At 53.3% G+C, this 21,599-nt stretch overlaps 1 protein-coding gene across 4 annotated transcripts in view; it reads right to left on the reverse strand.

Annotated features, from left to right (window-relative positions):
- Positions 1 to 289: 289 nt before the first annotated feature.
- The window catches only part of KALRN (kalirin RhoGEF kinase), a 162,374-nt gene continuing 141,064 nt past the window's right edge, over positions 290 to 21,599 (reverse strand). The window contains exons 37-48 of one of the 4 annotated variants that reach the window (XM_044296507.1): positions 18,108 to 18,174; positions 17,921 to 18,024; positions 17,119 to 17,188; positions 16,238 to 16,324; positions 10,537 to 10,629; positions 10,409 to 10,459; positions 9,939 to 10,016; positions 9,350 to 9,535; positions 7,037 to 7,208; positions 4,735 to 4,973; positions 3,514 to 3,761; positions 290 to 745 (exon numbers count right to left, since the gene is read on the reverse strand). In XM_044296507.1, coding sequence (XP_044152442.1) covers positions 487 to 745; positions 3,514 to 3,761; positions 4,735 to 4,973; positions 7,037 to 7,208; positions 9,350 to 9,535; positions 9,939 to 10,016; positions 10,409 to 10,459; positions 10,537 to 10,629; positions 16,238 to 16,324; positions 17,119 to 17,188; positions 17,921 to 18,024; positions 18,108 to 18,174 — 1,654 coding nt within the window. In that variant the 3' untranslated portion in view covers positions 290 to 486. Of the gene's footprint in view, positions 746 to 2,894; positions 3,762 to 4,734; positions 4,974 to 5,427; positions 5,512 to 7,036; positions 7,209 to 9,349; positions 9,536 to 9,938; positions 10,017 to 10,408; positions 10,460 to 10,536; positions 10,630 to 16,237; positions 16,325 to 17,118; positions 17,189 to 17,920; positions 18,025 to 18,107; positions 18,175 to 21,599 lie in introns of those variants that run through there. The other 3 variants (XM_044296508.1, XM_044296509.1, XM_044296510.1) reach the window with 3 other exon arrangements.

Below are 21,599 nucleotides of genomic sequence, written 5' to 3' on the forward strand. Positions count from 1 at the left end.
CACATGATGGGGCAGCCAATGGAATTCTGGGGGAACCCAACTATGGACACAATGTTTACAGGAGGAGAAATGTAACATCTGGGACAAAGGAACAGAAGACAATGTAACGAAGCTCTTGTGATGGGGCATCCGGAGAGACAGGACTCAAACAAGGGACATTTTGTAACTGGTGTAAAGGTAAACTGGTTTAGTTGTCCATAACAACCAGATTCCACCTTTCATTGTTCAGAGCTCCTTTGCAAAATGAAAGGTGAAGTCTGATTGGTTGCTATGCAGTTAAAAAATGTCTGCCACAAAGGGATCAGTGCTCCGCGGGGGCGGGGTCAGGTCATGGTCTTACCTCCTAGTCATTAGCCTTCACAGACCACACCCACCACCAGATTAGTCTGTTAGAATCTAATCCATTGTGTCACTGGAATATCTGTCTGTTAACCATTCGATGCCTGGAGATCTCACACAGCAATCAGCATGCAGTGACGGCTCGTGTCATATGCAAGATAAATAATATAATCGTATAAAGTGCGATACAAATGAGCGCCATGCAAAGTCCTGCAGACATGAAGAACAGAAATGGCATAAAACCTGCGTCCTGCGGGAGGAGCGGGATGTGGTGAATTGACCCGCGGGGTCCAGCTCCTTACTCACTTTTACCTTGCTGCCCAGACCCTCCATGGTTTTACACTGGCCGTTTGCCTCCTTGCCGTCCCGTTTTCTCATGCGGAGCGTGTGCCAAGAACATGACTTCCTGTTGTACCAAAAAACGCACCAATCAAATAGCAGAACTGAAATGAGAGCGAAGACAGGGCGCCGTCCGCACAGGGCAGGATCCTAATGAGAGGCTCAGAAAACACTGCAAACGTCATGCAAGTTAGAGGGAGGCACGAGGCGCGGTGGAGGCTCCAGCGCCTCATCTGACACCAGGCGTATCACAATCCCATCATATATAAGAATACATAAACATAAATCCACAGCAGCCAATCACATCTCTCTATCCAAGGTTTGGGGCTGGTTGGGAGGTAACCGGAGTATTCGGGGGTGCAGTCTGATCAGAACAGGCAGGAAATCTCAGTACAGATTTGGGGGGGATGCGCCATTGGTTGCTGCAGACGCCATCTGTTACCGGAGATGAGCGAATTGCTTCACCCGAAATGGGAGGAGTCAATCATCTCTAGGGGTCGATCCACGCGTTCCGTCCACCTGTGATACTGCAGCATGTGAATACACCCAGACCTGAACCGCAGAGCTGACCATTCACTCCTCCAATGACCGGAGAAGACCAAAATCACTGAAAACTATTTGGCCCTGGCTCCGGCTCTCTCGGAGGCGGTATTTGCCCCCCTGCACATTCTACCCCTGGGAGCACATTTTATATAATAACATCAAAAATGTACTTTACTATAATTAACCACGTGTCCGAGGTTCCTGGGAAGGAGGACACATTACTGGGGGTAAACGAGGGGCGCACATGGACCTCATCTCCTGAAGTGTCCAATATTCGATCATATACTAGAGCTCGTGACCTCATTGTCTACAACCTGATGACTGTGGCTGGTGGCTTCTGATCATCCATCTAGCTCCTTATCTCTTCACTCTATCATGTCTTCTAGGAACCTCAGAATTCTACATCTTCTAGTGTCTTATCACCTCACATTGTGTTCTAGAACCCTAACGTCATGTGTTCTAGAACATCGAACATCACAGCACGTGCGCTAGAACATCAAGAACATCTAGATCTCTTTCTAAGGTGCCCTCTAACTTCTTGTCTTCCATCCAGAAGAACCTCATTGTTTTGGCCCATCATCTATGATCATCTCAGCACCATGACTTACAACCTTCACCCAAGTCTTCTGATCAGTCATCACCCCTCTCTATAAGTACTAGAATTTCACCATCTCATCCTATCCCCCATAGCTCTAGATTCTCATGCCTCCTAATGAGTTCGAGAGGTTTATGTGTTCTAGATTCTAGTAATCTGTCCATCATCTCCATGGGTGCTAGATTAGTTATTCCCACATGTTCTAGATCATCTCTCTCATGTGTTCTACATCTTCAAAAAATGTTTTACCCATGTGTTCCAGATGCTCCTCATCTTGCTCTTCATCTTTTAGTCCCACACTTATCCTCACCATCCACACCCCTGCCCTTCTGACCATCCCACCTCCTCTATCCGCTGCCCTAGAGATATGAGGCAGACAATACCAGAGCCCCGGGCATCAGTGTGGACAGATGTGGGTTCTGGCCCAGAAGAACTGTTAGTGTAAACACCATGCACCTCGTGCCGATCTATCAGACATTCCCGGAAACGTAGAACTTCATGTTAAATCTTCACATCACAGCAAATCAGAAATGTGTGCGAGGCGATTGTGCATCAGCAGTGAGAACCTCGGACTGGAGACCAGGAGGTGACAATTCCAGGCACATGGTATCAAGACTTCATGCACAGATAGAAGCAATATCTCTTCAGGTGCTGGCAGCGTCCTGCATCATCTAGAACTTCCAGATTTAAAGGGGGCCTCCAGGATTACACAAATGGAGGATGGACTATAGGTGGTCTGGAGGGCACTTTGCATAATCCTGGACGACCCCTTTAAGTACAATATGTGGGAATAACCCAAGTCTGACACACATTCCAGGGCAAGGGTGCAGCTAAAGGGGGTGCGGAGGAAGCAGGTGCCCCGGGACCCCAATGCCTGAAGGCCGATGCCTACAAATGGCCTGTGGTAGATCCGGGCCCGGGAGCCACATGTTTCCTTCTGCTCCAGAACCTCCTATCCATGCTTGTTAATAATCTAACATTTTAAAAACAGAAATTCCACAAATTAAATGGAAAAACATAAAAATTAAAAAACATTAAAAAAACATAAAAACTTCTGGTGCCTCATGACACATGGCGATCCTGGTGAAAATTTATTTTACATATTTAAAATAGTACATTTAAAATTATTAGTTACAATACAGGTACAATGATGGACATTGTGACTAGCATTATATTGCACGATCGGACGCCATCGATGGGACTGAGGTTTCTTTTTTTCTCTCTTTTTGTCTTTTTTTTTAAATAGTGCAAAATACTTTATACAGGAATGTACTGGGGGGAGGGGGGGGGGGGGGCGCAAAACAAAATATCTTACAGGGGACCGGGAAACAGAAAATAAAGTCCAAAGAAAACGGGAAACGTGGCCGCTGTACAGAGGATCTCCGAGGAGCCTGGCTCAGTCCACAGTCTATCAGCAATTTACAGTATGGTCACATGGCACATAGTCCGGTCCGGGGCGTCCGCGCTCGAGGAAGCCGCCTCATCTATACAGAACTCGTCTTTACCGTTTACAGGTTTCTGTACAATTATTAACCAAAAAAATAAAAATCATACAAAAAAAATAAAATAAATAAAAATAAGGAACGTCCTGCGTGGCGCCGGCCGCAGGCTCCACATTCAATTCTTCTTCCAAAAGCTGTGAAAGAAACCAGGAGAAATTCCCTATACTCCACACACTGCGCCCGGTCAGCACTTACTTGATGCCTCTGTCGTTACTGTCTGCAGAAGGTTTTGTAATTTGCCCCAAAATGGAGCCAGGGATCCAGCCTTCGGCTGCCGGCGAGTGGTCGTTGGATGGCCGGTAGACCAGGAACATGTTCTGCTGGTTGATGGCCAGGACTTGGACGATTTCCCCTTGGTAGACGCAGATCTCGTTCTCCTTCAGTGCATAGTAATCTTGTATGACAGCCATGGAGGTGGTCCCGTTACACCCGGCCAGCTCATTCTGCGGGGGCGGAACAGGAGGGGTTAATGATGTGAGCTGCCCAGAAGGAACAGGCTCTCCCCCCCCATGGGACCTTTACATGTAACAAGAAGGCACACGAAGCCCCTGCACACATCACATCGCCACTGGAGCCTTTTTTGGACTGGCACATAAGGGGGCAGTTTTGGACTGGCACACATTCTAAGGAGACATTTGATCTACATGTGGCACTAAGTTTTTTTTTTTGTACTGGCACATGTCGTAGGGGAACATTTTTTGGATTGGTACACATAAGAAGGTATTTTCGTACTGCCACACATTACAAGGGGGAATTATTACTTCTGGGGGCAAAATGGGGGACAGTATCACTACTGGGTGCACTGTTCCAGAGAATGATTACTATTGGTGGGACTTTTGGGAGGACCCGGCACGCTATCAGCTCAGCACTATAAGGGGCACTATTTGCTGGGCACAGTCATTTTTTAGGGCACGGTGTGCCAATAATTATTATAGGGGCACTACCTACGCGGTACCAGTAGTTTCAGAGGGATTATCTGTTTCTGTGGAATAGTACAGTATTGGAGGTGGCAGGATGATGGAAAAGTAGTTGTCAAACTTTGCAGAGGCGAGAGATGGCTGAAAGAAATCATCATGGTGGTCTGGCCTGAAGGAGAAGATGAGGACAGAGAAGATCTACATCAGAGAGGAGTCGTCATGGGATGGAAGAGGTATGAGGCGCTGTATTACCCTTGTGCTCACGGTGAGACATCCCCTTTAAGGGATTCAACATGTCGTGATTCATTGTATCCTTGGGAGATCAGCAGCACCAGAGACGACTGGCATCTGCTTATCTCCATGCTCGGCTGAGACGGCCACCCTTGCCTTGGTTTGATGGCAGACATGATGTGTGATATGACAGGGGCTTCTTCCCCTCACAGATTATAGGTCGGGGCCCCCACAGGACGAGACCCCGAGCAGCCGCCCCATGGATTACCTGGCTGGAGTCGTACTTCTCTGCGGGCTGGTACACATCATACCCTGGGCTGCCGTTGGAGGTAGGTATTATCCTTTGCGGTAATGACTGATTCCGGGTCGGGAGGTTGACGCATTTTTCGGAGCCCATGGGTGTGGTGGAGAGGGGTCTGCTGCTGGGGGTGGGCGCCCGGCTGAGCTGCGGCTTGGTCATGGCAGCGTTACTTTCCTTGCGCTGGTATTCTATCGGTGATTGTAGCGCTGCACGCGGCACAGAGAAGAGCGGCGTCATGTCACATGATCACCAGAAACAGTGCGACAAATAACCTACTCTCTATGTACTGGGAGCGAGGGATCAGCGGCCGCCAGGAGACGGCACAAACACAGCTGCAGGGGTCATTGAAAAGGGAGGGAAACTGACACACTGTAACGAGCTCTGCAGCTGTGTCCACTGTATCATCAGGACGGGACATCAGCCTCTGAGGCAAATAAACAACGAGCATTCCCATTTACTGACAGTAAGCAGAGATCTTAAAAATGTAAAAGAAAGGAAACAACTCTCATAACCCTTATAAACCTAATACTTCTCACAGCTGAGGGTCTGTTACAGTGTAGACAACCCTCTGTGAGCAGCACAAATCTCTCCGGTGCTGACAGTTTGCTACAATGTGTCGGTGCAGGTAACAGGTATCAGTCTGGAGCTCAGGATGCTTACCTCAGAGAGGATTATCTAGACTGCATACAACTGTAACAAACCCTCAGCTGTGAGATGTATTCAATCGGGAAGGTCTTTCAGCTTCTGGATATAAACAAAAACATTCTTATTCACTGACACTGCTTGCTGTCACTGAAGGCAACAACATAAATGTTTACCTTGAGAGACTGGGACCCGGACCTGAACTAACACTTTCCACACAGCTGAGGGGTTGTTACAGTGAATTAGCAGCCGCACAAATCTTCTCTCACATGTATTGGTCTCTGGGCTCATCGCTCCAATCTACATTGATACATGGGAACAACCCCTCAGCTGTGTGAGCAGGAGTTGTTTTCCATCACTGACAGCAAGCAGAGATGTTGAAGAACCCTTTAACACCCCAGGTCTGTGAGCATGCAGCGACTACAGGCAGACGCGCACTCCACGCACACGGGCAGTAACAGGTTAGTATGAAGAGAGCGACTTACTGGGAGGAGGAGGGGACGGCGCAGCCATGGGAGGAAGAGAAGCGCAAGAGTTAACAAGACACTGGCAAAACGAGAGGAGCAATTAACACATTCATCACTGAGAGGCTGACCCCGTAGACAGTCCCATTAACCCTTCACATCCTGGCCCCCAGCTTTCCCAGACCCCTGATCGGCTGGTCTGCTGACCTGCCTTTCCGAGGTTTGGGAGATGCCTGACACCAAGTGGGGCTGTTATGGTGGCTGTACTGGTTGTCACTCAACACAATACAGCGAGGCCAGCGAGTGAGGGGTTAAGTCACCGCCATCCGTAAAAGTGCAAAACAATAAACAGAGAAAAAAAAAGCACAAAATGAAGAAAAAGCAACCAGCGCCAATGTGACATCCACGTGTGCACCCCATGTCACCTACCAGTCTATACACAGTCCGCCCCGTCCCCCTACAGCCCGCCCCGTCCCCCTACAGCCCGCCCCGTCCCCCTACAGCCCGCCCCGTCCCCCTACAGCCCGCCCCGTCACCCTACAGCCCGCCCCGTCACCCTACAGTCCGCCCCGTCACCCTACAGCCCGCCCCGTCACCCCACAGCCCGCCCCGTCACCCTACAGCCCGCCCCGTCACCCTACAGCCCGCCCCGTCACCCCACAGCCCGCCCCGTCACCCCACAGCCCGCCCCGTCACCCCACAGCCCGCCCCGTCACCCTACAGCCCGCCCCGTCACCCTACAGCCCGCCCCGTCACCCTACAGCCCGCCCCGTCACCCTACAGCCCGCCCCGTCACCCTACAGTCCGCCCCGTCACCCTACAGCCCGCCCCGTCACCCCACAGCCCGCCCCGTCACCCCACAGTCCGCCCCGTCACCCTACAGTCCGCCCCGTCACCCTACAGCCCGCCCCGTCCCCCTACAGCCCGCCCCGTCACCCGACAGTCCGCCCCGTCACCCGACAGCCCGCCCCGTCACCCGACAGCCCGCCCCGTCACCCGACAGTCCGCCCCGTCACCCTACAGTCCGCCCCGTCACCCTACAGTCCGCCCCGTCACCCTACAGTCCGCCCCGTCACCCTACAGTCCGCCCAGTCACCCTACAGTCCACCCCGTCACATCTCTGGCCCCGCCCATCACCTGAATGTCCCCTCCCTTCAGCTCACCGTTCAGGAAGTCTCTCTGGGTCTCCAGCACTTGGCTGATGTCCTGCACCCAGGCCTGCGTGATCTCGGCGTTGGCGGCCTGGAGAATGACCCTCTCGGAGGTGTCTCTGCTCATCAGAGCAAATTTACAGGGATCGTTGTCCATGTTCTCTTCCAGGATGAGGTAATTCATCTGTAAGAGGAGGAAGGATGAGACGCTGAGAGAGCGCAAGAGGAAATGCGGAGAGTGCGAGCAACGGCGCGGGGGAGGGCGCCGGCCCAGGACTTGGGGGATGTATTATTCCACTTGCTCCAGTGTTCTGCTGTACGCAAAATGTGAGACTTTGTCTTCCCAAAAATTTTTGCCCAACTTTTCCGTTTCTTTTTTTTTTTTTTATGGACAGATTTACTGTATAATTTACACCAGAGACTCGCGGACATTATAATAAATGTACCACAGTGAGCGAAACTGGGAGGACATCACACCAACCAAACCAACCCAGTGAGTCCATGACAAGGCTCAATGACATCCCTGAGAAGAAGCTCCAAGACCCTGGGGGGGTGGGAGCTCCATGCCCCTGGGGGGGGGCTCCATGACCCTGAGGAGGAGCTCTCTGGGGCGGCATTCTATTGAGAGGAGGCAGCATTCTATTGAGGGCGGCGCTCTATGGGGAGGAGCTCTATGACTGGGGCGGCCCTCTATGGGGAGGGGCTCTATGACTGGGGCGGCCCTCTATGGGGAGGAGCTCTATGACTGGGGCGGCCCTCTATGGGGAGGAGCTCTATGACTGGGGCGGCCCTCTATGGGGAGGAGCTCTATGACTGGGGCGGCCCTCTATGGGGAGGAGCTCTATGACTGGGGCGGCCCTCTATGGGGAGGAGCTCTATGACTGGGGCGGCCCTCTATGGGGAGGAGCTCTATGACTGGGGCGGCCCTCTATGGGGAGGAGCTCTATGACTGGGGCGGCCCTCTATGGGGAGGAGCTCTATGACTGGGGCGGCCCTCTATGGGGAGGAGCCCTATGACTGAGGCGGCCCTCTATGGGGAGGAGCTCTATGACTGAGGTGGCCCTCTATGGGGAGGAGCTCTATGACTGAGGTGGCCCTCTATGGGGAGGAGCTCTATGACTGAGGTGACCCTCTATGGGGAGGAGCTCTATGACTGAGGTGACCTTCTATGGGGAGGAGCTCTATGACTGAAGTGGCCCTCTATGGGGAGGAGACCTATGACTGAGGTGGTCCTCTATGGGGAGGAGCTCTATGACTGAGGTGGTCCTCTATGGGGAGGAGCTCTATGACCGAGGTGGTCCTCTATGGGGAGGAGCTCTATGACCGAGGTGACCCTCTATGGGGAGGAGCTCTATGACTGAGGTGGTCCTCTATGGGGAGGAGCTCTATGACTGAGGTGGTCCTCTATGGGGAGGAGCTCTATGACCGAGGTGGTCCTCTATGGGGAGGAGCTCTATGACCGAGGTGACCCTCTATGGGGAGGAGCTCTATGACTGAGGTGGTCCTCTATGGGGAGGAGCTCTATGACTGAGGTGACCTTCTATGGGGAGGAGCTCTATGACTGAAGTGGTCCTCTATGGGGAGGAGCTCTATGACTGAGGTGACCCTCTATGGGGAGGAGCTCTATGACTGAGGTGGCCCTCTATGGGGAGGAGCTCTATGACTGAGGTGGCCCTCTATGGGGAGGAGCTCTATGACTGAGGTGGCCCTCTCTGTGGAGGAGCTCTATGACTAAGGTGGCCCTCTATTGGGAGGAGCTCTATGACTGAGGCAGCGCTTCATGGGAGGAGCTCTATGACTGAGGTGGCCCTCTATGGGGAGGAGCTCTATGACTGAGGTGGTGCTCTATGGGGAGGAGCTCCATGACTGAGGTGGCCCTCTATGAGGAGCAGCTCCATGGCTGAGGCGGCGCTCTATGGGGAGGAGCTCTATGACTGAGGTGGTCCTCTATGGGGAGGAGCTCTATGACTGAGGTGACCCTCTATGGGGAGGAGCTCTATGACTGAGGTGACCCTCTATGGGGAGGAGCTCTATGACTGAGGCGGCCCTCTATGGGGAGGAGCTCTATGACTGAGGTGGCCCTCTCTGTGGAGGAGCTCTATGACTGAGGTGGCTCTCTATGGGGAGGAGCTCTATGACTGAGGTGGCCTTCTATGGGGAGGAGCTCTATGACTGAGGTGGCCCTCTATGGGGTGGAGCTCTATGACTGAGGTGGCCCTCTATGGGGAGGAGCTCTATGGCTGAGGCGCTCTATTGGGAAGAGCTCTATGGGGAGGAGCTCTATGACTGAGGCGGCGCTCTATGGGGAGGTGCTCTGTGCCTCACCTTGATGCCTCTTTTAAACATGTATCCCGGGGTGGAGGAACCTTTCCGGAGAAGTTCACTGAAGATGACGATCTGCTCGAACAGGAAAACCCTCCTCTCTTTAGGTCGAGACTGGAGACCAGATTCCTGCTCAATGACATAGAAGGTGTCCTGCTGGAGGAGTTTGCCCTGGGCGGTCAGTTTACCCTGGAGGGAAGGAGAGCGACGTTAAAGACGATGTATACACATGTAGATGGCGAGGTGCACAGTAATACCAGCGCCCACCAGCGGGGGCAGCCACTTCCCTCAGGACCTCATTATTGGCAACAAATAGAAAATATCTTGCACAATCTGCCTTCAGCGAGGCATCAGGCTCCCCGGCGGCTCACACCTCATGCGGTAACATTACACAACTGCGCACGCCCAGCCTGACGACTGGGAGCTGAGCACAAACCTGTCCTGCCGGTCCTAACCAGACTGCTAATGTACCAAAAACACCGCTGTGTGTGGTGAGCTCACCGCAGCCATTACATAACAGGGAACGTGCATACTGAGGATACCCGCAGGGAGGGGCGCTAGGATTTATACAAGCACAGACCCCCGGCCTCACCTCGAATCCCTGCAGCCGCCCCAGGTTCATCATGTCGTTGCAGCGTTTCGGTACAAGGCACATTAACTCCACGGCTTTCTGTGACAGGAGGAGATAAAAGATCGGGGTGGTCAGCCATCAGGAGTCACCGCTCCCTTTCACTGTGTCAGTCTTCACTGAGGCTCTTTCATTTTATTCATGAGCTAGTACACTCAGGATGATCAGGGTTGTAGTTCTCCCATCAGGGAATGGAATTCCAGGAGGACAAAGTAACTTAGTCATTAGTAACTCTCAATCTGCGCAGGGCTCTATGAGGGGGACCCGGCACAGGAAATGGGGGGCCCTGAGGGGACTACAAGATCCTTATTTCACAGGAATTTTCTGCCTGGACCCCAAAAATTCCCTACAGCAGAGGATGAGGGCGACATGTCCAGCAGGAGGCAGCAGAGTACTACTTCCGGAGCCCCCGCTCCTATCAAGACGTGACTGACCTCGATCTCCGCGCACTCCAGACTGGCCTTCTGGCTGTACTTCAGAAAGTCCTGAAAGAGAGACAAGATGAGGACGGCGGCCTCCGGTCCCCAGAGAGGACAAGGCGCGCCTGCGGCACGGCGGTTACCTTCAGCAGCAGCTGGTACTTAGTGATCCGCTGGATCGGTTTAATGAGGAGGTCGCTGATCGTGAAGCGCTGGTTGATTTCCTGTTTCACTTCCTGCAAAAATCAGTTACAATATAACATTATTCATTAACTGACCCCCCCACACACAGCGGACATGGAGGCCACGGACAGAGAATGACCCCCACACACAGTGGATATGGAGGCCGCAGACAGAGAATGACCCCCACACACAGTGGACATGGAGGCTGTGGACAGAGAATGACCCCCACACACAGTGGACATGGAGGCTGTGGACAGAGAATGACCCCCACACACAGTGGACATGGAGGCCACAGACAGAGAATGACCCCCACACACAGTGGACATGGAGGCCGCGGACAGAGAATGACCCCCACACACAGCAGACATGGAAGCCGCGGACAGAGAATGACCCCCACACACAGTGGACATGGAGGCCACGGACAGAGAATGACCCCCACACACAGTGGACATGGAGGCCACGGACAGAGAATTACCCCCCCACCCACACACACAGCGGACATGGAGGCCGCAGAAAGAGAATGACCCCCACACACAGTGGACATGGAGGCCACGGACAGAGAATTACCCCCCCCCCCACACACACACACACAGCGGACATAGAGGCCGCAGACAGAGAATTACCCCCAAACACACATGGTAGACATGGAGGCCACGGACAGAGAATGACCCCCACACACAGCAGACATGGAGGCCACGGACAGAGGATGACCCCCACACACAGCGGACATGGAGGCCGCGGACAGAGAATGACCCCCACACAGTGGACATGGAGGCCGCGGACAGAGAATGACCCCCACACACAGCGGACGTGGAGGCATGAAGGTGTAAACAGCAGAGGCGTCACCCACAGGTGAGAGCAGGAAGCATCTGCGGCCCAGTATTTACCCATAAACGTCCTTAGGATGGGAATTAGGTCAGGTAAGTGTCTCCAGTTTCGTTACAGACTCGTTAGGACCCAGCGGTGCAGAAGCATGTGACAGTACATGAGGTGCGGGGTGGAATGAGCCGTTACAATGTATCAGGGCAGGGGTGGAGAGGTCTACATGATGGACAGAAGCTTCAGAAGCCGGATCTGGGGCTAAATTATACTCTAGAGCTGCACTCACAATTCTGCAGACTGCAGAGCACAAATCTCTGCTGAAGACGAGCCGGACTCTCTGGGTCACGTCTCCGAGACGTTACCGGTCATGGCTCCCGGCAGCCCCTTCTCTGCACTGATGCCACATGTGGAGGGACATGGGCGGCTCCTTCTCTGCACTGATACCACATGTGGAGGGACATGGGCAGCCCCTTCTCTGTACTGAGGCCACATGTGGAGGGACATGGGTGGCCTCTTCTCTGCACTGATGCCACATGTGGAGGGACATGGGCGGCCTCTTCTCTGCACTGATACCACATGTGGAGGGACATGGGCGGCCTCTTCTCTGCACTGATACCACATGTGGAGGGACATGGGCGGCCTCTTCTCTGCACTGATACCACATGTGGAGGGACATGGGCGGCTCCTTCTCTGCACTGATACCACATGTGGAGGGACATGGGCGGCCTCTTCTCTGCACTGATGCCACATGTGGAGGGACATGGGCGGCTCCTTCTCTGCACTGATACCACATGTGGAGGGACATGGGTGGCCCCTTCTCTGCACTGATACCACATGTGGAGGGACATGGGTGGCCCCTTCTCTGCACTGATACCACATGTGGAGGGACATGGGTGGCCCCTTCTCTGCACTGATACCACATGTGGAGGGACATGGGCGGCTCCTTCTCTGCACTGATACCACATGTGGAGGGACATGGGCGGCCTCTTCTCTGCACTGATACCACATGTGGAGGGACATGGGCGGCTCCTTCTCTGCACTGATACCACATGTGGAGGGACATGGGCGGCCTCTTCTCTGCACTGATACCACATGTGGAGGGACATGGGCGGCCCCTTCTCTGTACTGATACCACATGTGGAGGGACATGGGCGGCCTCTTCTCTGCACTGATACCACATGTGGAGGGACATGGGTGGCTCCTTCTCTGCACTGAGGCCACATCTGGAGGGACATGGGCGGCCCCTTCTCTGCACTGAGGCCACATCTAGAGGGACATGGGCGGCCCCTTCTCTGCACTGAGGCCACATGTGGAGGGACATGGGCGGCCCCTTCTCTGCACTGAGGCCACATGTGGAGGGACATGGGCAGCCCCTTCTCTGCACTGAGGCCACATGTGGAGGGACATGGGCAGCCCCTTCTCTGCACCGAGGTCACATGTGGAGGGACATGGGCGGCCCCTTCTCTGTACTGATACCACATGTGGAGGGACATGGGCGGCCTCTTCTCTGCACTGATACCACATGTGGAGGGACATGGGTGGCTCCTTCTCTGCACTGAGGCCACATCTGGAGGGACATGGGCGGCCCCTTCTCTGCACTGAGGCCACATCTAGAGGGACATGGGCGGCCCCTTCTCTGCACCGAGGTCACATGTGGAGGGACATGGGCGGCCCCTTCTCTGCACTGAGGCCACATCTAGAGGGACATGGGCGGCCCCTTCTCTGCACCGAGGTCACATGTGGAGGGACATGGGCGGCCCCTTCTCTGCACTGAGGCCACATCTAGAGGGACATGGGCGGCCCCTTCTCTGCACCGAGGTCACATGTGGAGGGACATGGGCGGCCCCTTCTCCTGATGAAACAGATGCTCCCGTAACTCACAAAATAATGTGGACGAGCAACAGAACCGCACGTAAAGAGATGAAAATGGCGGAACACGTGGAGGCGTCCAAAAGCCCAGTAGACGTAGTTTTATCGCTGTTAGGGTTCGGTGGCGCTGAGGGCACTTTCGCGGCTGCCGGATTCTAGCGCCATTTGTCCGTTATGTAGAATACTTCATCTGAAATGTGTATTTTCTGAACAAAAATCAAAAAGCGGTCGTGCGGAGAGTTTCGAGAATACTGATGCCTCTGTGGGGGGACGTTCATCGAGCCTCCCCCGCCACCGTCCTAACCCCTCTATCCAGCCTCTGCGTGACGTCAGGCCGAGGTCTCATCCAGATTTCTCCCGGATGCTCCAGAGATGCTGCCCCTCCTGCCCTCAGTCCTTGTGAATCTCTTGCAGCCCCTCGCGCCTGCTCTGTGCCGGACCCCCATATATTATGGATGGATTATGGCGCTCCTCTTTCCTGTAGAGCCGAATTAGAATCTAAAAACTACTGTAACTGGACCCCTCAAAATCTGTGGCCCCCCGACACTGGCAGACGCTCCTGTCCGCCACTGGCTGCGCAAAGGGAATTTACCACTAGATGCTCTAAGCTGAACTACGACCTAGACGATAACGGGAGACTGCGGCGGACCTCCCGGGCCCCCACATAAGGCCCCATTCACACGTCCGCAATTTCGTTCTGCATTTTGCGCACCCATTCATTTCTATGGGAAAAAAATTATACAGAATTGTGGACCTGCACTTCTGGGTCCGCAATTCCGTTCTCGAAAAAAATGGAACATGTCCTATTCTTGTCCCCAACTGCAGACAAGAACAGGCATATTCTATTAGTGCCGGCGATGTGCGGTCTGCAAAATGCGGAATGTACATTGCCGTGTCCGTGTTTTGCGGATCCGTAAAACACGTTACGGACGTGTGAATGGACCCTAACTGGAAGATAATACCACCATCCCTCAGCCCCTCCAGACTGACACTCCATTCCTCAGAGCCTTGGCGGCCCGGACGCTCCGTAGACGGATCTGCACTTCCATAAGTCCAACCTTGTCTCAGCAATCAGTTCGGATATTCAATAAAGCGCCGGACGGAGCCATTTCCCGAAGAAAATATTATCCGCCACAATTATCCCATAAGCCGGGAACCCCGCCCGGTGCAGCCCGGAAGTTCTAGGCCCCTCATTACACGGAGGTTATGCTCTTTGCAGAAGTTCTTGTAACTCGTTTGCTGCGTATCATCCCATTACGGGAGAAACCGACCAGGTGGGGTCTGTATGCAGCTGCCGATGTTCCTGGTCCGCAAAGCCCTGGACAGTAGAGCCCTAGTCCGCAGAGACCTGTACAGCAGAGCCCTGGTCCGCAGAGCCCTGGACAGTAGAGACCTGTACAGCAGAGTCCTGGTCCGCAGAGCCCTGGACAGTAGAGACCTGTACAGCAGAGCCCTGGTCCGCAGAGACCTGGACAGCAGAGACCTGTACAGCAGAGTCCTGGTCCGCAGAGACCTGTACAGCAGAGTCCTGGTCCGCAGAGACCTGGACCGCAGAGTCCTGGTTCCGCAGAGCCCTGGTTCCGCAGAGCCCTGGTTCCGCAGAGCCCTGGTTCCGCAGAGCCCTGGTTCCGCAGAGCCCTGGTTCCGCAGAGCCCTGGTTCCTTATCCAGCAGTTAGAATAACCGAGGATCCGGCAGTGAACGGAGAACTGGTCGCCTCCTGACAGACGTCGCTCCGATCCTCTCCTCCAGGTGTTACAATTTCATGGCTTCTTCCATGTGAAATCGGAAAAATGGGGAAGGACTGAAGACCTCCCCGCCCGTCCTGATAAATGACCCCCAAACAAAATACTACATTCTCGCAGCCGCCAGGCTAGCGATCGGCAGGCGCTGGACTTTCCGTCACGGATTCTTACAAGTTTTGCACCATAACTTTATTATGTAACATCTCCTCCAAGAGCCTGTAAAAAGAGAGACTCCTCAAACCCGCTCTTTACACCGCAGATAACGCCGCGCCCGATACTCCAACTGTAACGGTGAATTGTGTTTGGTGACATATTGTATGAAAGATCCCAACTGCTGCTTCAAATCAACAGGCAGAATAGTGAGTGCAGCTCTGGGGTATAATACAGGATGTAACTCAGGATCAGTACAGGATAAGTAATGTATGTACACAGTGACTGCACCAGCAGAACAGTGAGTGCAGCTCTGGAGTATAATACAGGATGTAACTCAGGATCAGTACAGGATAAGTAATGTATGTACACAGTGACTGCACCAGCAGCATAGTGAGTGCAGCTCTGGAGTATAATACAGGATGTAACTCAGGATCAGTACAGGATAAGTAATGTATGTACACAGTGACTGCACCAGCAGCATAGTGAGTGCAGCTCTGGAGTATAATACAGGATGTAACTCAGGATCAGTACAGGATAAGTAATGTATGTACACAGTGACTGCACCAGCAGAACAGTGAGTGCAGCTCTGGATCAGGTTGTAACCCAGGATCGGTAGTGAGTGCAGCTCTGGAGTATAATACAGGATGTAACTCAGGATCAGTACAGGATAAGTAATGTATGCACACAGTGACTGCACCAGCAGAATAGTGAGTGCAGCTCTGGAGTATAATACAGGATGTAACTCAGGATCAGTACAGGATAAGTAATGTATGTACACAGTGACTGCACCAGCAGAATAGTGAGTGCAGCTCTGGAGTATAATACAGGATGTAACTCAGGATCAGTACAGGATAAGTAATGTATGTACACAGTGACTGCACCAGCAGAATAGTGAGTGCAGCTCTGGATCAGGTTGTAACCCAGGATCAGTAGTGAGTGCAGCTCTGGAGGATAATAATGTAATGTATGTACACAGTGATTCTATCTGTACATAAGGTGTAATAAAAGATTACAGGCTCACGTAGCCGCGGGGAGTGATTTGCTCAGTAATGTGACTGCAGATCCTTTCTTACCTCAAAGAAGGTATCGTACTCAGCGACCACGTATTCGGAGCGCGGTTTGTTCTGGCAGTACACCACGTACATGTGCAATTTTCTCTCCTGGACATGAAAAACACATAATTAACCATACATCACTGATGACATGACGCTGCTTTCTGGGTTTTACAATGTGGCGCCGCTTCTCTCCATATCTCCACTGTGATTGGGTTTCTTCAAATAATTTCCTGAGAATAACCCTTTGCTGACTGACCCCCTCCCCATATGATACTGTGCAAGTGTATATGAATACAGGAGAGGAAAGACTAAATTACATGGGCCTATACAGACAGGACATAGGATGTAGCCATCAGAATAAAAACCTCCATTCTTTACACTGCAGGTTGTATCCATGAACTAGGTTTATATTAGCTTATATTACACAGTGACTTTGCAGCTTTATAGAAACCATGTCTTGGGTGCAGAGTGATACTGACCTGGGACGACAGATCCCCCCTCCAATCTCAGACTGCCATACAGTGCAGCCCTCGGCCCCTCTGACAACCAGAGCCTTCCAGTTAGGACTCATGCACACGACCGTATGTATTTTGCGGTCTGCAAAAAAACGGATCTGCAAAAAATACGGATGACATCCTTGTGCATTCCGTATTTTGCAGAACGGAACAGCCGGCCCCTAATAGAACAGTCCTGTCCTTGTCCGTAATTCGGACAATAATGGGACATGTTCTATTTTTTTGCGGAACGGAAATACGGAAACGGAATGCATACAGAGTACTTTCCATTTTTTTTGTGGACTCATTAAAATGAATGCAGACCGTAGGCACAACCATAAAAAACAAAAGGACACGGAAAGAAAATACGCTGTATGGCGACTCCACGGACCCACATCCACTTACATGTTTTATGAAAAGCTGGGCCAGCCGCTCGGGCTCCGGGAGACATTTCTGCAGCTCCCCCAGGAAAAAGCTGAGGAAGAAAAGAATGAACAGTCAGAGAGGAGCCGGCGGGGTCCAAGGGGTTAAACGCGTCAAACATTCAGCAGTTCTGGGGAGGAACCCAGAATTCGGACGGGTTAATGACCAGAAAGCTCGTCTTCTGTTTACATTTACATACACACAACCACAAGGAAACCACCATTCTTTACACTGCAGGCTGTATCTAGAGAAAATGGTGCACAATAGAAGGTTCCTGTTTTACTGTGACCGGATTACATACAGAAAAGTCTCCACGCCCGGTGAAGCCGAAACATGAACATCATTGCGGCAAATCATTGAAAACATGGCGGGATTATGTGGAGCTCCCTATGAGCATGGCGGCTTCAGGAGAAAACTATGAAACAAGCGCGCAACGCGCAAAACTGTGGATCCGGAAATTGGTACAGTGTAAACCACTGGAACCACAACCCCCATCCTGCGGATCCGTCCTCTGCAGTGACGTCACGGTGCCGCTTCGTTACAGGCGGACGTCTTAATGAGTTCTTGTTGAAGGATGAAGAGTGCCAGGGAGAGATCAACATTAACCTCTTCCTCACTGGGACGTGGGCGGGCAGCAGGTGACTATACCGCCATGTTCCAGCTGTGCTACTGACGCCTGGAGTCAAGTCTCCTCCAAAGGTCTCACACAGCCGGACATTAACCATACACACACATGCAGGTGCCGACGCGGCGCGGGATGAGCAGAGCTGAACGCGACACTTACTCTTTGTGCCAGTCGTAGATCTGGTGAATGTTACCAAACACGATCTTGTCCTTCCCGTTCATATCCTCCGATGTCCCTTTCTCTTGTATCCTGGGGATGAAGCCCTGTGCGGTGGAGACGAGGAGCCGCCATGAGCACAACAGACCCACAGGTCATCACCATGTCAGTGAATAGAGCGCACACTCACCTCCACCACCACACCCAGGTTCTTCACGTAATCTCTCTCTGTTTGCACCAACTCATTTAACACAAACCTGTAGAAGAGAAGAGCAGAATGCCAGGATAAATGTACGAGGAAGTGGGCAGGAAGTATTAGAGGAAGTGGATCAGGACGTGGGCAGGAGGCATTAGAGGAAGTGGATCAGGACGTGGGCAAGATGTGGGCAGGAGGCATTAGAGGAAGTAGAGGGCAGGAGGTAGAGGAAGTGGATCAGGACGTGGGCAGGAGGTAGAGGAAGTGGATCAGGACGTGGGCAGGAGGTAGAGGAAGTGGATCAGGACGTGGGCAGGAGGTAGAAGAAGTGGATCAGGACGTGGGCAGGCGGTAGAGGAAGTGGATCAGGACGTGGGCAGGTGGTAGAGGAAGTGGATCAGGACGTGGGCAGGAGGTAGAGGAAGTGGATCAGGAAGTGGGCAGGAGGCATTAGAGGAAGTGGATCAGGACGTGGGCAGGAGGCATTAGAGGAAGTGGATCAGGACGTGGGCAAGATGTGGGCAGGAGGCATTAGAGGAAGTAGATCAGGACGTGGGCAGGAGGCATTAGAGGAAGTGGATCAGGACGTGGGCAAGATGTGGGCAGGAGGCATTAGAGGAAGTAGATCAGGACGTGGGCAGGAGGCATTAGAGGAAGTGGATCAGGACGTGGGCAAGATGTGGGCAGGAGGCATTAGAGGAAGTGGATCAGGACGTGGGCAGGAGGCATTAGAGGAAGTGGATCAGGACGTGGGCAGGAGGCATTAGAGGAAGTGGATCAGGACGTGGGCAGGAGGCATTAGAGGAAGTGGATCAGGACGTGGGCAGGAGGCATTAGAGGAAGTGGATCAGGACGTGGGCAGGAGGCATTAGAGGAAGTGGATCAGGACGTGGGCAGGAGGCATTAGAGGAAGTGGATCAGGACGTGGGCAGGAGGCATTAGAGGAAGTGGATCAGGACGTGGGCAGGAGGCATTAGAGGAAGTGGATCAGGACGTGGGCAGGAGGCATTAGAGGAAGTAGATCAGACGTGGGCAAGATGTGGGCAGGAGGCATTAGAGGAAGTAGAGGGCAGGAGGTAGAGGAAGTGGATCAGGACGTGGGCAGGAGGCATTAGAGGAAGTGGATCAGGACGTGGGCAGGAGGCATTAGAGGAAGTGGATCAGGACGTGGGCAGGAGGCATTAGAGGAAGTGGATCAGGACGTGGGCAGGAGGCATTAGAGGAAGTGGATTAGGACGTGGGCAGGAGGCATTAGAGGAAGTGGATCAGGACGTGGGCAGGAGGCATTAGAGGAAGTGGATCAGGACGTGGGCAGGAGGCATTAGAGGAAGTGGATCAGGACGTGGGCAGGAGGCATTAGAGGAAGTGGATCAGGACGTGGGCAGGAGGCATTAGAGGAAGTGGATCAGGACGTGGGCAGGAGGCATTAGAGGAAGTGGATCAGGACGTGGGCAGGAGGCATTAGAGGAAGTGGATCAGGACGTGGGCAGGAGGCATTAGAGGAAGTAGATCAGGATGTGGGCAAGATGTGGGCAGGAGGCATTCGAGGAAGTGGATCAGGACGTGGGCAAGATGTGGGCAGGAGGCATTAGAGGAAGTAGAGGGCAGGAGGTAGAGGAAGTGGATCAGGACGTGGGCAGGAGGAATTAGAGGAAGTGGATCAGGACGTGGGCAAGATGTGGGCAGGAGGCATTAGAGGAAGTAGAGGGCAGGAGGTAGAGGAAGTGGATCAGGACGTGGGCAGGAGGCATTAGAGGAAGTGGATCAGGACGTGGGCAGGAGGCATTAGAGGAAGTGGATCAGGACGTGGGCAAGATGTGGGCAGGAGGCATTAGAGGAAGTAGAGGGCAGGAGGTAGAGGAAGTGGATCAGGACGTGGGCAAGATGTGGGCAGGAGGCATTAGAGGAAGTAGATCAGGACGTGGGCAGGAGGCATTAGAGGAAGTGGATCAGGACGTGGGCAAGATGTGGGCAGGAGGCATTAGAGGAAGTGGATCAGGACGTGGGCAGGAGGCATTAGAGGAAGTAGATCAGGACGTGGGCAGGAGGCATTAGAGGAAGTAGATCAGGACGTGGGCAGGAGGCATTAGAGGAAGTGGATCAGGACGTGGGCAGGAGGCATTAGAGGAAGTGGATCAGGACGTGGGCAGGAGGCATTAGAGGAAGTAGATCAGGATGTGGGCAAGATGTGGGCAGGAGGCATTCGAGGAAGTGGATCAGGACGTGGGCAAGATGTGGGCAGGAGGCATTAGAGGAAGTAGAGGGCAGGAGGTAGAGGAAGTGGATCAGGACGTGGGCAAGATGTGGGCAGGAGGCATTAGAGGAAGTAGATCAGGACGTGGGCAGGAGGCATTAGAGGAAGTGGATCAGGACGTGGGCAAGATGTGGGCAGGAGGCATTAGAGGAAGTAGATCAGGACGTGGGCAGGAGGCATTAGAGGAAGTGGATCAGGACGTGGGCAAGATGTGGGCAGGAGGCATTAGAGGAAGTGGATCAGGACGTGGGCAGGAGGCATTAGAGGAAGTAGATCAGGACGTGGGCAGGAGGCATTAGAGGAAGTGGATCAGGACGTGGGCAGGAGGCATTAGAGGAAGTGGATCAGGACGTGGGCAGGAGGCATTAGAGGAAGTGGATCAGGACGTGGGCAGGAGGCATTAGAGGAAGTGGATCAGGACGTGGGCAAGATGTGGGCAGGAGGCATTAGAGGAAGTGGATCAGGACGTGGGCAGGAGGCATTAGAGGAAGTAGATCAGGACGTGGGCAGGAGGCATTAGAGGAAGTGGATCAGGACGTGGGCAGGAGGCATTAGAGGAAGTGGATCAGGACGTGGGCAGGAGGCATTAGAGGAAGTGGATCAGGACGTGGGCAGGAGGCATTAGAGGAAGTAGATCAGGATGTGGGCAAGATGTGGGCAGGAGGCATTCGAGGAAGTGGATCAGGACGTGGGCAAGATGTGGGCAGGAGGCATTAGAGGAAGTAGAGGGCAGGAGGTAGAGGAAGTGGATCAGGACGTGGGCAAGATGTGGGCAGGAGGCATTAGAGGAAGTAGATCAGGACGTGGGCAGGAGGCATTAGAGGAAGTGGATCAGGACGTGGGCAAGATGTGGGCAGGAGGCATTAGAGGAAGTAGATCAGGACGTGGGCAGGAGGCATTAGAGGAAGTGGATCAGGACGTGGGCAAGATGTGGGCAGGAGGCATTAGAGGAAGTGGATCAGGACGTGGGCAGGAGGCATTAGAGGAAGTAGATCAGGACGTGGGCAGGAGGCATTAGAGGAAGTGGATCAGGACGTGGGCAGGAGGCATTAGAGGAAGTGGATCAGGACGTGGGCAGGAGGCATTAGAGGAAGTGGATCAGGACGTGGGCAGGAGGCATTAGAGGAAGTGGATCAGGACGTGGGCAGGAGGCATTAGAGGAAGTGGATCAGGACGTGGGCAGGAGGCATTAGAGGAAGTGGATCAGGACGTGGGCAGGAGGCATTAGAGGA

Source organism: Bufo gargarizans, chromosome 6 (genome assembly GCF_014858855.1).
Source record: "Bufo gargarizans isolate SCDJY-AF-19 chromosome 6, ASM1485885v1, whole genome shotgun sequence".
Lineage (NCBI taxonomy): Eukaryota > Metazoa > Chordata > Amphibia > Anura > Bufonidae > Bufo > Bufo gargarizans.